Source organism: Microtus pennsylvanicus, chromosome X, assembly GCF_037038515.1.
Source record: "Microtus pennsylvanicus isolate mMicPen1 chromosome X, mMicPen1.hap1, whole genome shotgun sequence".
In the NCBI taxonomy this organism is placed as follows: Eukaryota; Metazoa; Chordata; class Mammalia; order Rodentia; family Cricetidae; genus Microtus; species Microtus pennsylvanicus.
The window spans coordinates 31,574,500-31,601,916 of NC_134601.1; the positions used below are offsets into that span (position 1 = coordinate 31,574,500).

Below are 27,417 nucleotides of genomic sequence, written 5' to 3' on the forward strand. Positions count from 1 at the left end.
ATTAATCATAAAATATTCGACTATAATATCAAAGAAAATATTCTCAGATTTCATAGAGTTCTACTAACATCCACTCTCTTTAAAATCCAAAACTTATATTTATAAGAAAGTCTTATTTTCCTTGTACTGTGCATGAATGCAGAGAAAGGACAGTAGGGTCCAGTAAGTGTTTTCCAGTAAATTGCCTACAAAGGAATAAAGCATTACCCTACAAGCCTACAAAAGGAACTGAAGTACACGTATCTGAAATTCATAATAAAAGTCACCTTTGTAATTGATTTTGATGAGAGATGGGCAAGTTTGGATACCCAAAGACTAGAGAAAAATCTCCGAAGTGGGAAACACAGAACAAGAAATAGGACAAAGGAGACACATTATATGTGACAGATTCTGGTTTTGTTTAAAGGTTTGGGTAAGACTGATACTGAATTATTGTAATTGTGTGTGTGTTTCTTGGATTATCACCTAAATTATGTGGGTTCTCATCTTTGTAATTCTAATAAAAATGATTTAGATTAAATAGTAAAATGTGCACACCATATTTAGACTAAGAAAATATATGTATTTGATTTTCCAGAAAGATATATTCTTGGCCATGGGAAATTGTTACCTAATTTACAAAAAATACAAAATATTTCAATGAGTAATGCTACTTTTGGTATGGTCAGAGTTCAGAAACTTTTGCATCAGTTCTGTGTTGGATATCTTAAATCTTCACACTAATCAACGATCTGGTTAAGCTTGGTAAATCCCTGTTCGTGGTTGTAGGAAAATTTGAAGGCTATTTAAAAGATATCTGGCTTCTCTGAAATCTAATTCACTCAGGAAGAGCTTCCTTTCTGTCTTCATATAGAGAGGCTATCATTAATTTTCCTCCTAAATTCTTTAATTCTCTCAAAACACCACATAATTTATGATTCTCATACACCTTGCCATTTTGGGGTTATACATAGATTTGTTATGACCCCATCCCCTCCTCCATTTTTGAGTTAGTTTGTGAGTTTGGGTAATTTGGAAGACACATGAGTCCAGGGAGTAGTTTCTGCCAATTGGAAAAGGTTCATCACTATTTTGGAACTTTGAATGTATTTGAACAAATACCATTGTTTTGACTAGTGAAATGCACATTGCCATCAGTAGTGAATCTGGGTGGTAAAAACACACCTTATTAATAGTACCACTTCCAGAAAATATTGTTGACATAGAAATTAATAAAATATGCCCATACTGTGACGTAGCTATCTAGTTTTTATTTCTCTTTTTAGTACCAACTTTCATTTCCTTTTTGGTTGAGAATTATTACCAAGGATGATTTTATTCCCCTTTGGCCATTGGCCAATGTGTATCATTATGATAGGCTTTGCTGACATCTGATTGGGCAGAGGTTCTAATGCATCCAGCAATGAACAGACCAGTCATTTTTGATAAAAAAAAGATTGTCTAGCACAGGGTTTCTCCCTCTTCCTAATGCTGTGACTCTTTAACATAGTTCCTCATGTATCCCCAGCCATAAAATTGTTCCCATTGCTACTTCATAAGTGCATCTTTTCTAATGTTATGAATTGTAGTGTGAATATCTGCATTTTCTAATGGTCTTAGGCAACCCCTGTGGAAGGATCCTTCAATCCCCAAAGGGTTATGACCCACAGATTGAGAACTGCTAGTTTATCAATAAGTTTTAGAAATGTAGAAGCTGAGCAAACCTGTTTTTAGGGGATTCTTCTTTCCATCATGATATGTATGTTTTCTTGATTATAATATAACTCAAAACTTGTCTATTTTCTTTATTTTTCTTGGTGTTTTTAAATTTTGACCAAAGTGAGACAGAATAAAAAAAAAACACAATAAAGTAAAACACAGTCGAGAAGTCATAAAACCAGTTTAACTTAATTATGGAAATAAGATGAAACTATTATTTAGTCTTCTTGTCTGTATACCTGGCCTAGTTTCTTTCATTCCTAGACCTAGTTCCCCAGATTTCTCTGCCACCCTTGAAAGAGCCCCATGATAAGTTCTTTTTTTTTTAGCTGTAATCAGCAAAATTGTGTTCCTTGCAATCAAAGAGGCCCATGGGAAGTCCTATTTTCTAGTGAAAGTTAATTTTCAGATTGTGTTTATTTGTTCTCCAAGGTCAAATATTACTTTGCATGCTGACTTATTGGAGGCATGATCTTCATCCAGAAGATTAAAAATCCATTTGGGATAACTTGGCAGATCCATATAAAGTGAGGATGAGTTTATAATCAAGGCAATGCTTGCTATTTACCAAATGAATAGTTCAAAGAACTTGTAAATACTTTTGGATTTCAGACCAGAAAAAAAATTGCTTTTGTGGTTATCAGGGCTGTTTTGTGGGAGGTTAGGTAGAACTCACAATGGAAGTGGAAGGTAGTAAGGAAAATATTGTGGACATGCTGATATCAGAAAGGTCTCATTGCAGCTTTAGGAATGAAATCTATGGAACTTTATTTGCAAGTTATTTGCCAGACGTAATGCAAAATACCTTAGAATGACACATAGTCACAGAAGATGCTAAATAACCAATCTGTCTTAGCGCTCTATTGCTATGAAGTGACACCATGGACGTGGCAACTCTTATAAAGGAAAATGTTTAATTTAATTGGGCTTGCTTACAGTTTCAGATTCTTAGTCCATTATCAGCATGTGGGGAAGCATGATGGCATGCAGGCAGACATGGTGCAGGAGAAAGAGCTGCGAGTTTTACATCTGGATCTGCAGGCAGCAAGAAAAGGGGAGCCACTGAGTCTGGTTTGAGTATTTGAAACCCCAAAGCCCACCTTCAATGGCACACTTCCTCCAATAAGGCCACATCTACTCCAACAATGCAACATCTCCTAATCACTAGCAAATAGTGCCATCTCCTACTGACCAAGTATTCAAATATGTGAGTCTATGTGTGCCACTCCTATTCAAACAACCACATGATCACTTTGATAACTATTCTAAAGGATAACTTTGGTAATTATAAACTCGAGGGGGGGATTTCAGTCAGAGTGCAGTTTTAGAAATTAATGTAGTATACTAATATGGTAAATGAGGAAAAAAAATCTTTGATATGTGCAGCTGATAAGTTAGAGGATAACTAAAAATTCAACACCATTTTAAAGTCTATATTGTCATCACCGTAATTTATGTTCCTCAGTGATCAGTTTAGATTTTATCCTCCAGTAAATGTAGGAGATACTGTTAGGTGTAAAGAGCTAAATGTTGCAATAAAAATAGAAATTTTGGTATGTGATTTGAAATGCTGTTTTAAATAGTGATTTCTGTATGTGGGTTCATGTGTTGGGGTACTTACTAGGCTTTGTGGAGCTGGTCCAGTTGATTGACCCTAACATACTTATTCCCAAATGGCATCATTTGCAGAAATTAATGGCTGAATTTAACTCCCTTTCACTTGATCTTTTTGGAAATCTCATTAAGTAGACAAATGAAAAGCCGAAGAGAACGATAAAAAGTGTAATACTAGTGTATAGTGTAAAGGCAACGTAATCAACCGATTCATCCATTTCAATAAATAATGCTATTCATATATCTACTACGTTCATGGCATTGTCAAATCATTTCCGTTACACTGACTGATCTGGCGGTGCATGACGGAAACTTCTGGACTCAATAGAAACGGGTTCATTTGAGCATACGCCTCAAGAGTGTTAGTGTTGAACACATAAAACCTCACTTAAGGAAGATGCAGACAGTGGCTTTAGTAGCTTCAGTAGCACATTAAGCCCAGTGTGTTGGTATGCTCTGTAGAGCAATTATATTTAAGGGTAATTAAACAAAGCAGATAAGCAGCCACAGATGGAAGGGCAGCGGAGGGAAATCAGTCTGAAACATGTGTATCAAACGGAATCCCTTGTTTCCATTCTTCCAATCACAAAGTAACATTTAGTTATACCCAAATTACGCCCTCTCATGTCTAGGATTGGTGTTCTGATAAAATTGTAAACGTCTACTCTGTTGTTCAGGATTATTTATTTCAACAGATCTTATTTTCCCAAGCCATAATTGTGAGTTTGATATGAAATTTTTTAAAAGAGGGTTGTGGGGCAGACAAATGAGCTGTCCCACACATGGTAGCATGTATTCTAGCTAATCTTATTGCTATCATTACATGGGGGTGCCATAAGGTTTGGTTTTGAGCTGGTGGTCAAGATCCAGATGAATGGCTCAGTTGCTAGTTTATCATGAAACATACTCAGGACTTTCTGGTAATTCCAAGGCCTACGCATGGTTCTAGCATGAACTGAGGGTCCACATTTAAATATCCTACAGTGAATTGTTGGACAGAAGATGCAATTTTATTTTCTCCCTCTCTTGAGTTTTGGGGTTAAAGGTGTATATGTGTGAGAAGTTCTAAAGCAATCATTGCTCAGCTGACTCATTGCCTGTCATGAAACCACTGGATTGGCCCAGGGATCACAGTTCAATTAGCTGATGTGCCTTTCTTGCTAGGATTGGTTGGTGGCTGAAGATGTGTTAAATTCTCTATAATATCCATTTCTCTTCAATCTCCTGAGAGGTATGCACCCTAAACATGTAAAGTAGAGCTGATTGCTTTCATGTATAAAAGTTTAGGTTTGTGATTCCTTTAAGACTCCTTATAAGATTACCTTTCAAGATAAGTAATAAAGTGATTAGTCCTTTCTTTGTAGTTACAAAAATGCAGCCTGCCAGTAAAAGAATACCTTGCTTGCCTACACTGTTAATCTATAACGAGTTGCTAGGGTATGAATGTACGTGAGTTCTTAGAATAATTTGTTTTTTACCTGTAATATGTAAAATGTTTAATCATGTAAAAATATGGAAAACATGTTTTTACTTGTACTCATTGTAATCATTCACTTGAAAAATAGAATGTAACCACATTGTAATTTTTATATTGCCCTAAAGATTTTGCTGGAATATATAATCTGTAAGGAAAAGAATAAAGATAGTGTTAGAAGGGGTTAGAAGGAAAACATCAAGAATAAAGATAGAGTTAGAAGAAAAACATCAAGAATTAGGGAAGGAAATTACCAGAAAAATAAAACATAAAGAGAAGGTAAACGAAGAATAAAGAAAAGATTAGAAGGAAACCATCAAGAGAGTGTATATCTTTTCCCTTACCCCCAAGATAAAACGTTTTAGTATGCTCATGCATGGATTACCTTTGAGCCCTGCAGTGCTGAAGGCTAATCCCCTAGGCAGTGAAAATTCATGGCCTCTTTTTCATTAAATTTGTTTTATATATATAAAATTTGTTTATATATAGTGCTAAATATATACCTGCTCAATCTGCATAATGTTACTTGAATTTTTGTATAGGCTACCGTTCTGCATTGCCCTTGTTTCCCACTATTCCTTAGCTAACCAGTTCCTCACCTTAGTGACACCTTATGACAGAATATTCCGTATTTATCTAAATTTTATGCATTTAAAACTTTTGCAGTTATATATTCAGTAGTACCATGCTATATACAGTATTTATGACCTTGCTTCTTTACAATGTGTTGTAGAGATATGTTTATATCAGATTTACCAATGTATCTCATTCTTTTAATCTACTGTATCTCATTCTTTCAAACTAATGTATTATAATATATGATATAAATATATAAAATTACCACAATTTTATTTAGTCAAAGTTTTATCAATGGAAATTTAAGTTGTTTCAAATATTTGGTTGTTACTGACAGTAGTGAACTATGACAGCCAATCTGAGCATCATATGTGATTGGATTTTGAATTCAGATGTTTAAGCTTTTATTTCTTATATTCTAAATAACAATTAAAGATCGTATTATTAAAATCAACTGAAAGTATAATACATTACGATTATTTATTATACATTGTAAAGATTGTATATTAGATATTTAGGTCTGTATACATTATTTACAAGTCTGCTTGAATTAAAAATGTTAAATTCTGTAAGAATATTTTGTTGGCTACCAATGAAGATTTGTTGAAAAATGAAAACAATTCATTTAGCATTTTTTTTCTATCACGGGCAGTTAAGGAAAATGGAGCTTATGTTATATAAATATCTTTTCTACATATATTTATGATGTATTTTTGGTTATCAAGAAGTATTTTTGAGACTCTCATCATGATCGTTTATTTCTATAACTGTACATATCTTGTAATCAACACTTAACACTGAGATAGTGCCCCTGTAATCAATGCTCAACGCTGAGATAGACCCTTTTCACATCAGCAGAGATTTCCCAAATGGTTAATTAATTATGATTTAATTATTATATATATTTTTAATTTTTTTATTGAAAAAAAATTTCCGCCTCCTCCCAGCCTGCCACTCCTCTCCCCTCCCCCCACTCCTCTCCCCCTCCCCCTCACTCCTCTCCCCCTCCCTCTCCAGTCTGAAGAGCAGTCAGGGTTCCCTGCCCTGTGGAAAGTCCAAAGTCCTCCCCCCTCCATCCTGGTCTAGGAAGTTGAACATCCAAACAGACTAGGCTCCCACAAAGCCAAAACATGAAGTAGGATCAAAACCCAGTGCCATTGTCCTTGGCTTCTCACCAGCCCTCATTGTCCGCCATTTTCAGAGAGTCCGGTTTTATCCCATGCTTTTTCAGAAAGTGTGGAATATATACACATTAGAGTACTACTCAGCGGTAAAAAACAATGACTTCTCGAATTTTGCATGCAAATGGATGGAAATAGAAAACACTATCCTGAGTGAGGTAACCCAGACCCAAAAAGATGAACAAAGGATGTACTCACTCATAATTGGGTTCTAGCCATAAATAAAGGTCAGTGAGTCTATAATTTTTATCCTAAAGAAGCTAGATAAGAAGGTGAACCCAAATAAAAACATATAGCTATCCTCCTGGGTATGGGAAGTAGACAAGATTGCCGGGCAAAAAATCGGGATCTTGGGGGTGGGGTGGGAGGGGGGTAAGGGGAGAGGGGGAGAGAAAAGTGAGAAGGGTAGGATGGGGAGAACTTGGGGAAACGGGATGATTGGGATAAAAGAAGGTTGGATGGGGAGCAAGGAAGCACATATCTTAATTAAGGGAGCCATCTTAGGGTTGGCAAGAGACTTGGACCTAGAGGGGCTCCCAGGTGCCCAAGGCAAGGTCCCCAGTTAGTTCCCTGGGCAGCTGAGGATAGGGAACCTGAAATGATCCTATCCTATAGCAATACTGAAGAGTATCTTGCATATCACCATACAACCTTCATCTGGCGATGGATGGAGATAGAGACAGAGACCCACACTGGGGCACTGGACTGAGCTTCCAAGGTCCCAATGAGGAGCAGAAGGAGGGAGAACATGAGCAAAGAAGTCAGGACCACAAGGGGGGCACCCACCCACGGAGACAGTGGGGCTGATCTATTGGGAGCTCACCAAGGCCAGCTGGACTGTGACTGAAAAAGCATGGGATAATTATTATATTTTGTAACCTACCCCATAGCTAAGCCTCTTGTGTATTAAAAGGACTTATAAAACATTTTAAACAAGCAAGATCAAGTTATATAGTTTAAGCAAGATATGAAAACAGTAGTAATTTAAATGAGATCAATATATGAATAATAGGATAAGACTTTGTCTTTCTGACAATAGTACATATGACATATTCCTCTGCTGTTTTCTTCTGATTATCCTATTTGTTTCTTTTTTCCCGTTTTTCTAGACTCATGGTCTTACTCATTGCTTTACCCTGCCTCGCCTTTAGTACCATTTGCTCACTCACTTTTCTTGCACTCCAGCACATCCTCCATGCCATGTTCATCATCATTAGATTCAGTTGACATTTGAGTAATTGTTTTACTCCAAGAATCACTAATGACGTTATACCCTACCATATCATGCCCCAATCCATTGGTATATTTCTTAAAACCCTTCAGGATTGAGTCCTTCCCTATCTATGTAGTGTCATTTCCAATTTGTATTGTTTATTCCATGAACAATTGGTTCTTCACATCACCCATTCAATTCCTTCTCATCAGGTGGTTCCTTTGTACATACATCATTCTTGATAAGTCTCATCACTAAGGTCCTTTATTTTATCCTTTAAGTTTCACATTGACATCATAGTCTGTACTTAAAAAATTCCTTCTCTGTAGTTTTGTTGCCTGTCCTGGAACTCGCTCTGTAGACCAGGTTGGCCTTGAACTCACAGAGATCCAAAGAGGCTGACTTTTTATAACCAGTCCCTAAAGAGCTATCAGTCTTGCTTGTGTTACTGAAGATTAGGGCAAAAGTGGGGATGACTTGGACTTTTGCTAAGTTTATGCTACGGGAAATCTACTGCAATTCGTTTTGACTATTTAGTGCTACAAAGCAAATATGTGAATTTCAATGTTTCTATGATTTTATTTTTTCAATCTATATTTCTTGACACATACAAGCTTATGAATATACATCCAAAATAAGCAGTCCATTTGTTTGAATGCGTTGGAATATATAGCTGTGCGGATATCCTATTTTAAGTGAATCAATGGAGCTCTAAATTTACTGGGAAATGGATATTGTATGGCTAGAGTAACAGCCCAAGTACAAACACTATCTAATAAATGTTTACACACCATCAAGTCTATAAACATTAAATATCATACACGATGGAATCATCTTTACCCTATAATTTATCTCAATTTTTCCATTACTTTCTTTCATTTTCTCTTTTAGCTTTGCTCACAGACAAGCCTCCCAAGCCATTGTTCCCCATGGAAAATCAGCCAAGTGTGATAGATGTCCAGCTGGGTAAGTCTCCTTCTGGGAATAATAATAGATCCTAAACTTGTTCTCTGTTAACAGATGGGGAAAATTGCATGAACCAGGAAAGGTTTATTGCCACTGTTATTACATGCAAATCAATTTGTGTTCTGCTCATTTATAACCCTGGCATTCAGTACAATAGCAGTTTAAGGAAATGAGTTTGTATTGCATGGAGGAATGGTAATACTAATTTGTTACACTGGGTATTAAGTGTGCTATACGACAGAGCTTTTTAACTCTGTGATTGATAGATTCATGGTTGTCTTGCATCGGTGATTGGTACAGAAAACTTTCCATACATGTGTCAGCCAAAAAATTTTATTTGGAGACCATTAACTTCTGGAGACTAAGCACTTCATAAAAGACAGGGCTTGGTGCAGCCTTTAAAATGATTTGATAATATTATTTCCAACAACACAATCCAGTGTTATTTAAAACCCATTTTAAGGACATGATCCTGAATATTTATGAATCATATGATGTCGGGAAAAGTAACAAGTTGATTTATGAGTACTACTCTCTTCTACAGTCTCAAACAAGAGCATAAAACATCAAGCTTGTGTGCTTGTGTGTGTGGATGTGTTCCCTTCCTTCAATGCATATGATTTGAAAGAACAATAAGAATAAAGCTTAGAGGCAGGCCTACTTTGGTTTTTTCCAAAATGTGGCCTTTAATCTAAAATATGTTACTTAACATTTGTGAGCTTTTGTCTATCTTCAGTTTGACCATAATAATCTGAAGTTTTTCAATTAATAACAAAGAGTGGAATAGCTAATTGAATTTTCGAAACTGTATGATCTTTTGTAATTTGTGACCATGGTGGTGCCTATAAATTATACACAATATTTTTACTTCCTTGTGAAATTATTAACTCTTGTTTTGATTTTACCAACCAAACTTGGATTGGTAGAATTTTATTCTAATTTAAAAAGAGGAGAGAAAAAGTTATAAGTTATGTTCCTAAGGTCTTGTCCGCTATTCTAAAATGTAGCTTTTAGATGCTGCCTAACAACGTGAGTACTAATGTTAAGTCTGTTTAAACCAAAAGATGAGATATAATAAATATATTGGACTTTGGGGGTAGTAGATGATTTGTAAATGTTGCTGAAATATAAGACTATTGTTTTTCCAACTTTCCTATATTATATTTTAAATCATTGTATTTTGTTAAAGGAAATGAAAAACTATAGATTTACTGACATTTTTCTACCCAATTAGTTTAACTTACACTATTAAGATGCAAATATGTCAGCGGTGTGCTCTGGTTTTCCAGGGGTTGAATAAAGACATTCATGATGTTTTATTATTATTTTACATTGAGACATCTAGTGGACAGATTTTTTAAAAAGAAAACTTATATACTAAGCAGAGAAAACAAAATTTTCAGAAATATCCCAAATAAAACTGGAATGAATTTTGTTTATGATGACGGTGGGAAGACCCTTTGTTCTTTTCTGCCATTGTGTACACTTCCATAGAAAAGTTGTAAGTTTCTCTCAACCTAGCTCAAAACAAGGAAACAGGCCTTTTAAAGGGATAAATCCTACTCAGTTTCACAAAGTATAGCCTTGTATGGGTTGTTTGCAGCATCTACAATATATTTGCTTTGTATGAACAAATATTTCAACACATAACAACACATCCCACTAATATTACCACCTTGTAAAATTATTGTAATTATCTAATTTATATTTATAGTTTATATCTAAGGTATCATGTCAAACTATTTAGTCTGAACACACCTTTTTTGACAGAAAGATGGAGAAGTACCCATTTTTCATCTCAAAAGGATGTTTCTACAAGATGTTGAAGTAACCATATCATTTAGCAAAAGTAAAACAAAATTGGTCACTAGATCTTCTGCATTTAAACAAGTACAGTGTTAGGTAATTTGTAGTGGTTTTATTTATTTGAAACCATTTCTTCAAATGAGAAATCATTTTGTAAGTTCTTTGTATTCCTCAGTAGTAAAGAAATTGTTATGAGCACTGTAAATACCAAGTTCTGAGTCTTAATGAGAGATCTGTAATCAGAATGATAAACACTTTTAAAAAACCCCATTAAAGGAAAAAAGAATTAGAAAAAGACAATAGTTTATTGGATGTCTCAGTTTATGTCTGAGGAAATTTAAAAAATTAATATAGCATGGTAGTATTGGAGGGATACTTTGGTGTATATTGGAATACATGTTCACACAAAACATTGTGGATTTCAAAATTCAATAACAAACATTGATAATTTAGTAATAATAAAACATCTAGAAATCATTTTCACCAGATTCCAAAATTTATCCAGTGTATTTTTTAAGCTTCAGATATCCTCAAACTAGATCAAAATGTTTATAAGTGTCCCAGGAATACAATAGCCAAATCCAAATACCTAAGCATCTTCTTAAATAAGGGTCTGATAAATGTAATCTCTTAAAATTCAAGGCAACAATATGGTAAAAACATACGTGTTTCTGCTACTCCTACAATATGATTGTGGGTTTTGTTACTCTTCAAACTCTTGGTTGGTCTCAAGGGTAGGCTTAACTCTATTAGTCTACGAGTAGGACATAAATATTGTTTTAAGATTCTAGGAGCTAGGTTGAGAGCCTTACAACTTCTCTCCCAGTCTTTTGATCAGCTTTAAAACCACCATGCTACATGAAGCTACATGAAACTCACTCAAGTCACATGGGCACATCATCAATCATGTGGAGAGAAAAAGTTCAGTTAATACCAAGGTATCAGACATGTAAATGAAGAAACCTTCTTGGAAATGAATCATCCAGTCCAGCTGTTCTAGCATCTGTTTTCTTGTCAGAGGCTAACTATTTTTAGACTCTGACACAAAAGTCATCAAGAAACTCAAATCATTGACAGTGGTCACTAAAATAGAGATACTTTGTTAGGCAATGGGTATACTGTTATTAAAAAGAACAAAATTTAGGTTATCTAGATCATCTTTAATTTCATTTCCCCTCCGGAAGAACACTCACATTCTCATTATGCATAAAGAAAATTTTATCGTAAATATTGAGCATGAATTTCCAGGTAGCTTTAGAAAATGTGGTGTAAGGAACTTTAGGGTTACAATCTGTTTTCAGTTCTAGCTGTCCCTAAAGGTAGTCTAACAACATTTTTCAGTAAAAATAAATACTTTAGGACATAGATTTGGCATCAGTACAGATATTTTGTTGTGTCTCTAGAGGAAAATAAAAATCTCAACTTCTTTCTGTTATAGTGTAATCCATTAGTCATCCACAAGGTTCTAGAAATTTACATACATTTTTGCTGACAAAGCGATGACAGTTCAGTTGTTGCTAAATTGTGTTCACATTATAATTCTGAGAGAAGATTAATCTTAACTGAATAACCATACACTGTGAGATTATAAACACATTCTTAACAAAGTAGTCAGAAAACTACTGCTCCCACATAACAAGCTTATGCAGCTGAAGCTGCCTGGAATAATGCACAAAATATAAAAAGAAAAATAATATACACTAAGAATGGGCAAATCCAATTCTTTCCTCTTTTCTCTTTGTTTTCTTTCTCTGAAGGTAAATTCATCTTTTTATTTAAGAAACAAACCTTTACTGTACCAATGTTAATAAATTTCTCAACAGATGAAAAGGAAAGCACTTAATATTTTCCCAATAACTATTACTATTGCATTGCAATTTATATTGCTATTTTTAATAACAAAATATTAACAAAAGATACAGAATTGGATGAAATGAGCTTTCTAGAATGAAGAGGTACTCAGTTTAGTTGGTGTTTTAGTTAGGATTTCTATTGCTATAAAGAAACATCATGACCATGGCAGCTCTTACAGAGGAAAATATTTAATTGAGGTAGTTCACAGTTTCAGAGGTTCAGCCCATTATCATCAAGGTGGGTATCATGGTGGTATGCAGGCAGGTATGGTGCTGGCTACGTCTTGATCAGAAGACAACAAGAAGTGGGCTGAACCACTAGGCATGGATTGGGCATGTGTGAGACCTTAAAGCTCACCACCACAGTGACATATTCCTCTAACAAGGCAATGCATACTCCAACAGAGCCACACCTCCTAATAGTGTCACTCTCTATGAGCTTACAAGGGCAATTACAATCAAACTATCATAGTAGAGAAGGCAGATGGATAAAAAGAATTCTGAGGTGATGTGAGAACACGTAAAACTGAAATGAGAAATAGGAGAGTGGCTGTCCTATGGCAGAATCTAACACATTAAAGGTGTTTGCCCAACACCTTTACATAGATCGCTAATCTCAACTCAAACACTAGATTCATTAGAAAAAATTAAAAGTTGCCAAAGGTAAAATCCTTTAAACCCACTATTTACATCAATACAGCAATATTAAAAATAGGCTGCTAGTGACTGATAGGTGGCTCAATGGGTAAGGTGTTTGCCACACAATAAGTAGAACTTGAACTCTGATCCCTAGCATCCACATAAATATCATGTGTGATAGCACCTACCTGTAACCTAGTGTTGGTTTGGGAAATCGGGGCCATGCACAGTCATATACTTTGAAGTTCATTGGCCTGCCATTCTAACCTAACCTGCAAGACCTAGGTTCGGTGAAAGACACTGTCTTAAAAAGTCATAAGGAGAGTGATAAAGAAAGATACCTGAAGCTGACCTTTGGCTACTACATACACATACATGGATAACTGAGTTCACTCACACTAAGTACATCTGCATGCACACATGCACAGACACACAATATCCCAGAGGGCAAAATCTATTTATTACTTATTTGAGTCAGTTTAGCTTATCAAAATTATTAAAATTATTCAGCTCTTTCTAAAGCCTGTAGAGAATAAGCAAACCAAGGGAGATCAACTAATTATTCTAAAATCATGAAGAGAGAATTATTGATATGAAAAGGGATACATGATTATTTCATTAAATGTTGTCATAATTTGGTATTTGCATGATGAAAACAAAAATATTTATTATGATGATGGTGATGATGATGATAATGATTACTGCAATCTGAGGATGAAGTTTGAGCCTTACATATGCTAGACAATTTTTTTAACCATGGAACTATATCCCCACCCCTCTGTTTTTGAGATAGAGTCTCACTATCTAAATCAAGGTGGCCCTGAAATCTAAATAGTCCAAAGTGGTCCTGAAAGAATGATCTTCCTACGTCTGCCTCCTGGGTGCTTGAATTATAAGCATGAACTTCTTTAGTAGCACCAGATATCTGTAAACCACGCCTGACATGTCTGAGTCATGTCTTGAAGAAGTCTATTTATAAGGGAACAAAAAAATTGCAGTGATTACTTCATGCCTATGTTTTTAAAGTATAAAGGATATTTAAGGAATTATCTAAATGATGCAAAGATGTTCTTCTATCTCAACTACGAGGACATTTAAGGGTAGTTCATATGTGAATGTGCTAGACACTTCCTTCAGATTTCTAGACGTGTAGCTAAAGTATAAGATAAAGTCATGCATGGCCATTTGTATTTATATAAAATTATATATACCACTCAAGGTATAAGGGAGAATATATGTGTTTACCCTAGTTCACGGTGTAGAATTATATATAGTGAAAAATTATTACTCTATGTTTTCCAGTATCAGACATTGAAAAGCATCCATTAATCATTAAGTGTCCTAGAAGATAGAACTACTAATATCTCCTGAAGAATTGATTCTATTGCTGTGAAATATAGACAAGATAAACTTTGGGGGAATAATGTCTTCCCTCAGTGGTCACATATTCATTAAAAATTTTTCCAGTACTAGGACGTTCTTAGCTTTTAACTTATTTTTGTCTCTTGCTTACTCTCCCTATATAAATGATTTTTGACAATATGTTATATAGGTGTCTGATCATTTAACTATACACTCTTACAGGAAACTTTGATTTATTTCCTTGTACTTGATAGCCACTTTTTAGGTATCCCTACAGTTTCCGGATTAGTTTACCACTTGGAAAGGAATTTGAGCTTTGGTTTCAAAGGTGAAAAGCCAAAATGCTGTTCATTCAATGATATTTGTCTTCTCACTGAATCAAATCATAGTGGATACTCACATGATTTCCACAAGGATGGTTACTCCCTTTCTGTCCAAAATCTATTGAAAAAAATAGGGAGAGAACAAAGTTATGCTTCCAGTATGATGGAACTGAAACAACAACATGTTTAACATTAATAGGCGCTATGGGTAAATTGTAAGTTGCCAATTTGGTCTTATTACTTACAAACTGCTTTCTAGCTTGGAAAAGTTTGTAATTACTCACAGCCCATTTTTATCATGTAAACAAGGAGCTATAGACATTTCTCCAAAAAGGTATACAGACAGCCAATAAATACATTAAAAGACGTGTAATATAATTAATAATCAACAAAACATATCAAAACTATATCAATACACATTTGGGTGATAATTGTCACCAAATATGCTGTGATATAGTTTATGAATATGATAATAACATGGGACTAAGTCTAATGTATATTTAAATTTTGCATATTATTATAAGGTACTTCATTTCCATTAACAGAAGAGTTCTGGCTCACTGAGGGCCTATATCAGACTGTTAAATTTTTTTTATTAGTTGCAGATGTGTTTATAGTATACCCTTTGCTATTATGGTAATTTTCCATTTATAGCCAAGATGTTTAATTACATTTAACTTGTTGAGATGTCAACCATAGTATATTTTGAGGCTTACTTTGATGATGAGTTAGCACTACACAAAAAGTGTGAGTATGGCTTGGGATGAGGTTATAGACCAGAGAAGGAATCAGGTTACAAACCCCCGCTTTAAAACCTGCTTTTCTCAATTATGGAAAAATAAAAGCACTCAAGAAGGAAGGAGACTCATGCTAAATCAGAGCATCAAAGAAGGGGAAGGGTGAATTTCAATAACACTTCACAATCACACAGTGTTTTTCTCCAAGGAACTCGAAGACATTTCAGGCATCATTTAATTAATTCCATTAATAGTTCGGTAAAGTAGGGTGGATACAAAATAACATTAATCATGGCCATATACAGTGATTAAAGTCTTTTCTAATACCCACAGGCAGTTTAGCTGAACATACGTAAGAGGGATCAACTGCTTCACTAGCAAATCACTGACTATTAACCTGATCCTATGTGTTAGCTCAGACTTGTTATTAACCTGCTAGTACATGCGTATGAGTGTATTACAAAGATTATTTATTTAGTTCTCCCTGTGTCGACTTCCCCTTTCAACCAAGTAGTTTATTAACCTAAAAACACCTGTTCTCTTAAGTGTTTATTTTGTTCATAGAAATAAAAGAAAAAAAAAAACACTTGTAAACTTTCCACACTGGTTCTCAATGCAACTAGTTATTTCTTGTTCCCCATGTTTAGTCCTGAGCATTCAGCTTTTATAACCTTCTGATGGAAAAAGAACTCTTGAAATGAAAGACAAATGACAGCAAGTGATGCGCTAATAGCGGTGGGGAAAGGAATAGTGTACAGAACAGGAGATCCAACTCCCTTGTAATAGACAGAATTAGCTGAGTGAGAGTGAAGTTTTCATTTGCCAAGAGCAAGACTGTGTTTACATTTTTCCATGAAGCTCTGGTCTCTGCTTAACACTCTGCCTTTCATTGTGTCTAAATATGCCAATAAATAATTCTATCAGTATTGTCCAGCTGTCTTTTTCAAGGGGATTATTTTAGTGTATGCAATCTACTCTGCATAACATTTGTTTTTAATTAATTCTTCCTTTTTCTTTCAACTCCCCTGTTGTATATCTTATTTGTAAACATAACTATCAGTGTCTCTTTCTTATATAACTTCCTGTACATCTAATATTCTGATTTTGCGTGAAGGACTCCCAAGAGATTAATTGCTGTCTCACATTAGTGAAGGTGAATGGAATAAGCAGCTTTTACGTGGTTGGAGATGTATACCACGACAGACTGATAGAAAAAGGATAAATAAATTATGCATTCTTGGATAAAACCTGGAAAAGTTCTATAACTGAAAAATGATCAATATAAGCCCAGATAACGCACAAAAAAACCACTGGATGCTTTCAATTTCTTGAAAGACCTCAAGAATTTCTAATTAGACTGGGTAATGTAGGACTTTCTTCAGATCGAGTTTGTAACCACACACTCCAACACAATGTTTGAAACATAGCAAACAGCATATGACCTAATCAAACTAATCAAACAAGCCTCTATAAGCTGGATATAAATAAATGGGCATATATAAATTACATGGGAAAGAATTAAAAATAATCGTAGTGATAATTCTACCCTCCAAATATCACTTTCTGCCTCATGCTTTCTCTCTGTCTCTTTCTGTTTCTCTCCCTCGCTCTCATACATACACACACACAGACATGCACACATACTAATAGAACTTAATGCTATAACCAAAGTAGCTCAGAAAAGCAAAAAAACAAGCTTTCTTCACAACATTGAAATACCATCCAGTATACATAATAAAAAATAAATCTAAAAAAAAATAAAAAAATAAAAATACATCTGGAACATATCCCAGGTTTTATCATGTGTTATGTCCTAAGACAAGTATTTACACATTTAAGAAGGCTCAAATTAAACTAAGTAGCTTTTCCTTCCATTATGGAATAAAAGTAGAAATTGAAATATTTGAAGAAAAGATAAAATTCATATGGGGAAACTAAAGAATGTTGTTGGACAACAAGTGGGTTAAACAAGGAATCAAAAGTTAAAGAGAGGAGATAATATCTTAAGACAAAAAGAGATGAAAATGTAACACTAAAAACCTACGAGATACAACAAATATAATACTAAGCATTTTAGTTTTGTGTTAAATAAAAAAGTCCCATAAAGACAAGTATTGCATGTTTTATGTCATATATAAAATCAGAGGCTGGAGCACGTGAAAGACAACTGGTGACTATTAGTAAAACAGGAGAAGGACAAGAAGGACTAACACAATTTAATAGAATTGGTTAATATGACTAAATACATTATATGCATGTATTGAAGTATAATGAAAGCCCCTCATGCAGTTAATACACTGACAAAAAAGTTTATAGTTGTTAGTAACCCCTTTAAACAAGAGTCAATATTTCAAAGTAACAATCTATCTTTAATTTAGCTTTATACTTCTAAATAAGAAATTAAGCTTAAATGCCCAAATTTAGCAAAGGATGAAGAAGAGGAAGAAGGGGAATAATAAAAATAGAGAATAAAAACAAAATAGAAAAAAATCACTAAAACTAGGTACTACTTCATTACTAAGACATTGACAAAACTGTTTCAGAGGAAGGCGACATTATTGCTGTATGTCAGGTGTATAACTTGCCTAGAATGCAAAGCTTGCATCCCTGGATTAAATTCTAAGTATGGAGGAATAGACTCAAATAAATAAAATCATAAATAAAAGTATAGAAATAACTGATGACACAATATTTTATTACTTCTATGGTGTTAAAATCATATAGACAATGACTTGAATAATTTCAAGGTCATGGGTAAATTCCTAGAATCATAAATCAAGGAAGCTAAATCATAAAGAAAGAGAAAGTTTGAACCAATAATAATGAATGTGACTACTGGATAAGGAATAAAAAGTTTCACAACCAAGAAGATTCCAGGCGCACTTGGAATATATATACTGGATAAGCCTACCTTACATTTACAGAATTATTTGCAATTCTCAATATTTTTAGAACATTCAAATTGAGGCACTTCCAAACACATTCTACTAGACCAACATTACCCAACTAGCAAAACCAGACAAAGACATTACTAGAAAACTAAAGCTAATCAATATTCTTGAAGAATATAAATGCAGAAATCTTCAATAAAATGCCAGCAACCTGAACTCAATTGCATGTTAAAAGGATTATGCACCATGACCAAGTTGGATTTACCCTGGAATGTACAGATGGTTCACCATATGAAAATCACATAAGCATCTTAATAGCTGTGGGTGAAGCTTTTGAAAAATCTCAACAACCTTTCATGATAAAAACATATGGAGCAAATTAGAAATGGAAAGAAATTACTTGAACAGAATAAAGGTCATATATGAAAAACTCAGTGAAAATTATATACTGAATGTTGAAAAACTGTAAGCTTTTCCAATATGATGAACAAGAAATGGAGTAAGGATCCTCAGAGTTTGATATTTCTCCTAAACCAAGTTGGTACATGAAGTCTTAACCAAAGCAACCAAGCAAAATAGATAGATAGATGGATAGATAGATGATAGATAGATAGATAGATAGATAGATAGATAGATAGATAGATAGATACATAGATACATAGATACATAGATACATAGATAGACAGATGGATACCCAAGATCAGAAAAGCCTGTACAAGTATCTTTATTCTCAGGTGACATGGCCTTCTTCTCAAGTAGAAGAAAATTTAAAATTTCAAAAAAAAGTTGTATGAAATAAATTAAACAAAGCTTCAGGACACAGAATATGTACAGAAAGAGCATTGTGCTTTTACAGACTAACAATGAGTAATCTACAGAGCAAACTAAGAATTCCAGTTTTAAAAAGTGTATAAAAATAACATGTTTTAAAACACAGTTTGCTAAGTAGGTAATGTACTCTGAAGTTATAAAGTACTCTTGAAATAAAAAGGCACAACATGGGATGAAGAGATAGCTCAGTGGTTTCAGAGGACCCAGGTTTGCGTCTCAGTTCCCATTTGTATAGGCTACTGCTGCTGCTGCAATCCTTTACTTGTACAGAACCAAACTTCCTCAGGCTCCAATCTAATAAAACACACACACACACACACACACACACAGCACCCCACTTTGTCTTCCTATTCCAGTCCCCCTACATCCAGCCTTAACTATCTATTCTAGTTCTTTTTACTAGGAAGATCTGTTTGTCCTCAGTCCCTTAATCTATACTTAACCATTGTGGTCCTATGTATTGTAGGTCAATTATTATGTACTTACCTTTTAACATCCTGATATAGGCAATTACATACCATATTTGTTCTTGTTGATTGGGTTGTCTCACCCAGGATGAGTTTTTCTAGTTCCATTAATTTAATTGCAAATGTCATTATTTAATTCTTTTTAACGTGTGAATAATACTCCATTGTGTAAATGTACCCTTACTAAATACCTAAAATCTGTGGTTCAGTGGACTGTAGCTTGTTATTATTTATTTAAAAGCTAAAATGTACATAAAAGCTAATACATGCTATTTTTATCTTTCTGGGTCTGGGTTACCTCATTAATGATGTTTTTTTTTTCTAGTTCCTTTGATTTGCCTGCAAATTTCATGATGTCTTTTTAAAAAACCGAGTAATAGTCCATTGTGTAAATGTATCACATTTTCTTTACCCATTCTTCTGTTGAGGAACATCCAGAGTGTTTCAAATTTCTCGTTATTATGAATAAAGCATCAATGAACATAGTTGAGCAAGTATTCTTGTGGTCACATGAAACATCCTTTGGGTTTATGCCTAAGGGTGGTATAGCTGGATCTTGACATAGAATAATTAACAATTTTGTGAGGAAATGCCATGTTGATTTCCAAAGTGACTATAAAAGCTTGCACTTCCACCAGCAGTGGAAGTGGAGGAGTGTTCCCCCTTTTCCATATCCTCACCAGCACGAGCCATCATTTGTGTTATTGATCTTAGCCATTCTGGCAGGTATAGGGTCAAATCTCAAAGTAGTTTTCATTTGCGTTTTTCTGATGATCAACGATGTTGAACATTTAAGGGTTTCTCAGCCTTTTGAGTTTCTTCATTTGAAAATTCTGTCCTTAGATCTTTACCTCATTTTTAATTGTTTTTTTTTGATATTTAGCTTTTTCAGTTCTATGTATGTTTTGGATATTAACCCTCGAACACATGTGTATGTGGCAAAATTTTTCCCAATCTGTAGGCTGCCACTTTGAATGAATGATGGTGTCCTTTGCCTTACAGAAACTTTTCAGTTTCATGAGGTACCGTTTGTTAATTGATGATTTTAGTGCCTATAATAGGTCATGTTCAGAAAGTTTTTTCCTGTGCCAATGAGTTCAAGACTCTTCTCCACTGAGTTCAAGGATACTCTCCACTTTCCCTTTTACCAGATTCAATGTATTTGGTTTTAAGTTGTGGTTTTACTCTTCCCTCTGCCTTGTGTTGCATATTTTTCCAACATTGTTTAAACATTCTTTAGAATATTCTACATCAATCATTACTCAACAATTTCAAATTCAGCTCCATTATTTCTTGCAGGAAGAAGTGTTATAATAAATTCAAATTGATCTCTTTGCCTCCAGTTCTATGCCATTATCACTGCATAGCAAAATGAAACTGTGAATTGTATCATTTGTCTTTAGTTTAATACATCAGTAATTTTCTTTCTTTCCATTATTTATTCTACTCTCACACAATACTAACCACAGTTTCCCTTCTGGTCATTCTTCCTACTTCCCTCTTTTCATTTAGGTGGCATAGAAAAAAATAATTCCTTACCTTGATCAGAGGCTGCCACCTACTTTAGTTTTATTTTATTCTTTCACTCAATATTCCAGTAATAGCCAACTGCTTGCTTGCTTGTTTGTTTGTTTGTGTTCATTTGGCAAGTCATCCCCCCTCTCATTCCTAGCCCCCAGCTTACCATCAACTCCCAATGATACCTTTCACCATTAGTGGGCCACATTCACAGAAAGAACTTAGTCCTCTTTTTATCAATATTCTTACAGCATCTTTTGAATTTCTCTGTCCTAGCATGTTTGGCTTTTAGTTTTATTTATTGGTCCATCTGTCTCCCTTTACTAGACTGTGACCTTTACAATTAGGGATGTCGGTTAATTCATTCCAAGCAGTAAGTACACTGTCTGAAACTTAGTAACTTGGGATATACACACACACACACACACACACACACACACACACACACACACACACACACATATATACACATCTACAGACTTGTATATGAATAAATGCACAGATATATAAATTGATGGGAATGACAGGTAATAGTTTGTGCTATTCTGTGATAACTAAAAATGTCTGACAACATCCTTCACTGAATATGTCCCATTAAATTCTTTTACATTTTCACAATTCAATTTTAGAAAGGATTGTATTTTTAGCTTTCAAGAAGTACAGTATGGCTGAAGATTTATCATTTTTGGTAGAGTTTCACAAGGTATTTGTGAAGGCCAGGGTTTCAACCCCAGTGTTGATTGTATAAGCTGGGCATGGTGGCACAAACTCATGATCATGGCACTCAATTTTTCCAAAGTAGGAAAGAAATTCTGAAGTTCAAGGTCATCTTTGACTACATAGTTAACTTTCTAAAGATATTAAGAAAAAAACCTATCATATTTGGATAGAAAGAAACCTTGGTGGTTATATTAGTAAGGGTGATAATAACTAATATTTTAAAAGAAACAAAGATCACAATATTTTAACATGGAAAAATGTTTACTTGTTGAAAACATACGGTCTATTTTGGGGTATTCAAATAACTTTCCCTGCAGCTCAAGGTTTTTCTACCATCCCCATAAAAATCTTTCAAAGTCGTCTCCTGGAATTCCTATACTTACCTAGCCAAGTAAACAAGAATGCAGAGGGTTTCAGTGGCATTAAATATCAGCATAGAAAGTCATGTATATATAGTACTTCCAATCACATTTTCTTGTCCAGAGTTTAGCATTCCAATGGAATTCTAATGAAAGCTCCTGCACAGTGAGGACTACTTAGGTATACTGCCAGATAGTCTGAAAGGGGCAGAGACCAGCCATCTCTCCCATCATGGCTCAGAAGTTAAGAGCATTGCCTGCTCTTCCAAAGGTCCTGAGTTCAATTCCCAGCAACCACATGGTGGCTCACAACCATCTGTAATGAGATCCGGTGCCCTCTTCTGGCCTGCAGGCAGACATACAGACAGAATATTGTACACATAATAAATAAATAATATTTTTTTTAAAAAAGAAGAGATCAGCTAAGTTATGTGGAAGAGGCTCAGACTGTCACCTGAGCATCCTGAGACATCTATGTTCTCTTGAGCTTCCTGCAGGTTGTTCCGCATGATCCAGGTTTTGAGCTTTTGTGAGCTCTCACCCATGCTAGAGTGAGCTTTGGTGATACAGCTGTCTGTGAATCATTTCTGTTCCTGTAAATTACCCTTCGCCCATATTCCTCTTAGTGACTCCAATAAAACTCACTGGTTTAGAAAAACAGAGAGAGAGAGAGAGAGAGAGAGAGAGAGAGAGAGAGAGAGAGAGAGAGAGAGAGCAGAGAGAGTTTCAGAATGCAGAGGAGCACAGAGATTTAGATGACTTTTGGTTGTAATGAGGCAATGTAGAATTTCCTCTGGGAACATCCCTAAGAGTGTTGTCTGGAACAGAGAGTCCTATAACAATCAAAACCTCGCTCTTCCTAGAGAGCAGTCTGTTTCATTACTGTACTACTTTTCATTGCAAAGTTTTTCCTTATGTTGAGCTGTAATTTCTTCTTGTAATGCAGAATCATTCTGTTCTTTTTCCTGTTAGTCTCCCCAATAGCTGAATATACTAACAGGGTCATGAGCATCATATACTACATGTATATATGTGTGTGTGTGATTTATATATAAATATATATGTGTGTATGTATATATATTCTTAAAGGAACCTTACAATATTATGTCTTTTCTTTTCTGGATATATTCTAATAAAGAATGTCAGGGTAAGTCTTAAAATATGAGTCCGTATTCCTCTCAGAGATACATAACTCCTTTAGAGCATAAGACAACTGACTTCCTATATTCCAGCCACTGTGTAAAATGAGATCATCCATCTGCAAGCACTTTTTACAGTAAAAAGCAGCACATTCATAGAAGATATCATTATCCTTATAAATGTAGCTTGAAATTGCATGAGCTTACTCAGCAGCCACATCACACTGTTGGCTAGTCTTTTAAACTTGCGGTTAGATAAACTCCCCAACCCTTTTCACAGGAGTTACTATGCGAAAGAGCCCATAATCATTAGTTCTGTGGTCAGTGATAAATAAATCATTCACTTTTTTTGTCCTCCAGAAAAAGAAGACTAATACTGTCTAGCTATCAGGAATAAATACCAGCTTGAAGTTCTTTGCAAGTTTTAGAACCCATTGACCAACACAAACCACTTTAACCAAATTGATGTTTTTTTTAGTGTAAATTCAGTTAACTAAGCATATTTTCTTCTCTGCATCACACCAAGTATTTGATTTTTATCCACTTGTGGCATTGGAATAGGAACAGCTTTAAAACTTTTGATTTCTTCTTTGGTAGTTAATGGTTTTGTTTTCATTAACTTCTCTCTATGGCCAAGAACTGGGAACTTTTTTTTCCTGAGGATTATGCAAACAGTGTAAACAACTTAAAGTATATAAAAGTATGGAAATTGTAAAAGACACCAAGCATGAGATTGCGGGATTAATACAATTAAGTAGAAATATGAAAAAATATACCTTTTCTGCCATGTTCTTTTTCCTCTCTAGGAACATTATTGATCATTTACTTCTGAAACCCGTTAATCAGGGCCCATCTGCTAAATCCAGGATTAGAGGACCTTAATGAAAGGATCATGTTTTTTTTTTTATTGCAGTCACTTTAATTGCCTCGTCTATTTGTACTCTTCCATGGGGAATTGTTGATGGCATTTTCAAATATTGAGCTTTTGAAAGAAAAACTTCCCAAATAATTAATTGTATTACTTCAATCAGGCAAAGGCTACTTATTACACAATGTTTTATTAACTCCCTTTGGTCTTGGCAAACTAGAATTTCCAGTTTTCTCTGTAGGAGAAAAGCAGCTTTCTTCCCAGATCATGAAAAGGACCCAGCAGTTTTTGCTGGGTCTGGGTCTAATGTGTCTTGAGATAGTCACCAGAGGAAGACAGGGCTGTGTCATCTGGAGGTCTTTCCTATGCCCTCCCTCCATTATTTTATGTGCCAGCTTCCTAGAGCTGCTTTCAAAAAAAGTTACAAGCTGAGAAACCAAAAGTGAGATAACCAGATCGTATCCCAGTTCCTGAGACAAGATATCTAAAATCATTCTCTTAGTAGTGTTGGTTTATTTTGAAGGTACCAAAAGAGGATGAAGTTTGTTTTCTCCAACACTGGGCCATCTTTGGTATATCTCCATCACTTAGTATTCTGGCTTTCTGCTATGTATGTTTCTGCCTGTAAATATTCATCTTCTTCTCACAATCCATTGGATTCTAGGTTTCCCTTTATTACAGATGAACATCATTCAAACACTGAAAGACACCTTTGCCACCAAAGTTTTTTTTTAATTTTATTTTATTATTTTTTAAATTATTATTTATTTATTTATTTACTAAAGATTTCTGTCTCTTCCCCACAACTGCCTCCCACATCCCTTCCCCTCCCCCAGTCAACTCTCCCTCTCTCATCAGCCTGAAGAGCAGACCTGGTTCCCTGCCCTGTGGGGGGTCCAAGGACCTCCCACCTCCTTCCAGGTCTAGTAAAGGTGAACATCCAAACAGCCTAGGCTCCAACAAAGCCAGTACGTGCAGTAGGATCAAAACCCAGTGCCATTGTTCTTGACTTTTCAGCAGTCCTCATTGTGCGCTATGTTCAGCGAGTCCGTTTTTATCCCATGCTTTCTCAGACCCAGTCCAGCTGGCCTTGGTGAGTTCCCGAAAGAACATCCCCATTGTCTCAGTGTGTGGGTGCACCCCTCGCGGTCCTGAGTTCCTTGCTCATGCTCTCTCTCCATCTGCTCCTGATTTGGACCTTGGGGTTGTAGTCCGGTGCTCCAATGTGGGTCTCTGTCTCTGTCTCCTTTCATCGCCTGATGAAGGTTAATAATATCCAGGAGGATGCCTATATGTTTTTCTTTGGGTTCACCTTCTCATTTAGCTTCTCTAGAATGAAGAATTATAGGCTCAATGTCCTTTATTTATGACTAGAAACCAAATATGAGTGACTACATCCCATGTTCCTCTTTTGGGGTCTGGCTTACCTCACTCAGGATAGTGTTTTCTATTTCCGTCCATTTGCATGCAAAATTCAAGAAGTCATTGTTTTTTACTGCTGAGTAGTACTCTAATATGTATATATTCTATACTTTCTTCATCCATTCTTCCATTGAAGGACATCTAGGTTGTTTCCAAGTTCTGGCTATTAGAAACAATGCTGCTATGAACATCGTAGAGCATATACTTTTGTTGTATGATAGGGTCTCTCTTCGGTATATTCCCAAGAGTGGTATTGCTGGGTCCAGGGGTAGGTTGATCCCGAATTTCCTGAGAAACTGCCACACTCCTTCCCAAAGTGGTTGCACAAGATTGCATTCCCACCAGCAATGGATAAGTGTACCCCTTTCTCCACAACCTCTCCAGCAAAGGCTATCATTGGTGTTTTTGATTTTAGCCATTCTGACAGGTGTAAGATGGTATCTTAAAATGTTCTTGATTTGCATTTCCCTGATCCTGGTAGAGTTTTGGGGGTCGCTTATGTATACTATCATATCATCTGCAAATAATGACAGTTTAACTTCTTCCTTTCCAATTCAAATCCCCTTGATCCCCTTATGTTGTCTTATTGCTATTGCTAGAATTTCAAGCACTATATTGAAGAGGTATGGAGAGAGTGGACATCCTTGTCGTGTTCCTGATTTTAGTGGGATGGCTTTGAGTTTTTCTCTGTTTAATTATATGTTAGCTGTCGGCTTGCTGTAGATAGCTTTTACTATATTTATGTATGACCCTTGTATCCCTAATCTCTCCAAGACCTTTATCATAAAGGGATGTTGAATTTTGTCGAATGCTTTTTCAGCATCTAATGAAGTGATCATATAGTTTTTTTCTTTCAGTTTATTTATATGATGGATTACATTGATAGATTTGAGTATGTTGAACCAGCCCTGCATCTCTGGAATGAAGCCTACTTGATCATAATGGATAATTTTTCTAATGTGTTCTTGGATTCAGTGTGCCAGTATTTTATTGAGAATTTTTGTGTCGATGTTCATGAGTGAGATTGGCCTGTAATTCTCTTTCTTGGTTAAGTCTTTGTGAGGTTTTGGTATCAGGGTGACTGTAGCTTCAAAAAAGGAATTTATGACTCTTCTGTTTCTATATTGTGAAATACCATATAATATAAGTTAATATAAGTATTAACTCTTCTTGGAAGTTATGGTAGAATTCTACATTGAAACCATCCTGAACTTTTTTAGGAAGGGAGGTTTTTGGTAACAGCTTCTAATTCTTCGCAACTAACTGGTCTATTTAGATTGTTCACCTGATCTTGGTTTAACTTTGGTATATGGTACTTATCTAAAAAAAAATGTCCGTTTCTTTTGCATTTTCCAGTTTTCTGGCATACAGCCTTTTGTAGTAAGATCTAATGATTCTCTGAATTTCCTCTGTGTCTGTGGTTATGTCCCCCTTTTCATTTCTGATCTTATTTATTTGCGTGTTCTCTCTCTGTTGTTTAATTAGTTTGGATAGGGGTTTGTCGATCTTGTTGATTTTCTCCAAGAACCAACTTTTGGCTTCATTGATTCTTTGGATTGTTTTCTGTGTTTCTATTTTGTTGATTTCAGCCCTGAGTTTGATTATTTCCAGTCTTGTACTCCTCCTGGGCGCGTCTGCTTCTTTTTTTTTTCTAGAGCTTTCTGGTGTGCTGTTAAGTCTCCAATGTATGCTTTCTCTGTTTTCTTTAAGTGGGCACTTAGTGCTATGAACTTTCCTCTTAGCACTGCTTTCATTGTGTC

General features: G+C 35.2%; 1 protein-coding gene across 1 annotated transcript in view; it reads left to right on the forward strand.

Moving 5' to 3' along the window:
• The window catches only part of Il1rapl2 (interleukin 1 receptor accessory protein like 2), a 1,189,456-nt gene that overhangs the window by 886,252 nt on the left and 275,787 nt on the right, over window positions 1-27,417 (forward strand). The window contains exon 6 of the mRNA XM_075958150.1: window positions 8,648-8,722. Coding sequence (XP_075814265.1) covers window positions 8,648-8,722 — 75 coding nt within the window. The remainder of the gene's footprint in view (window positions 1-8,647; window positions 8,723-27,417) is intronic.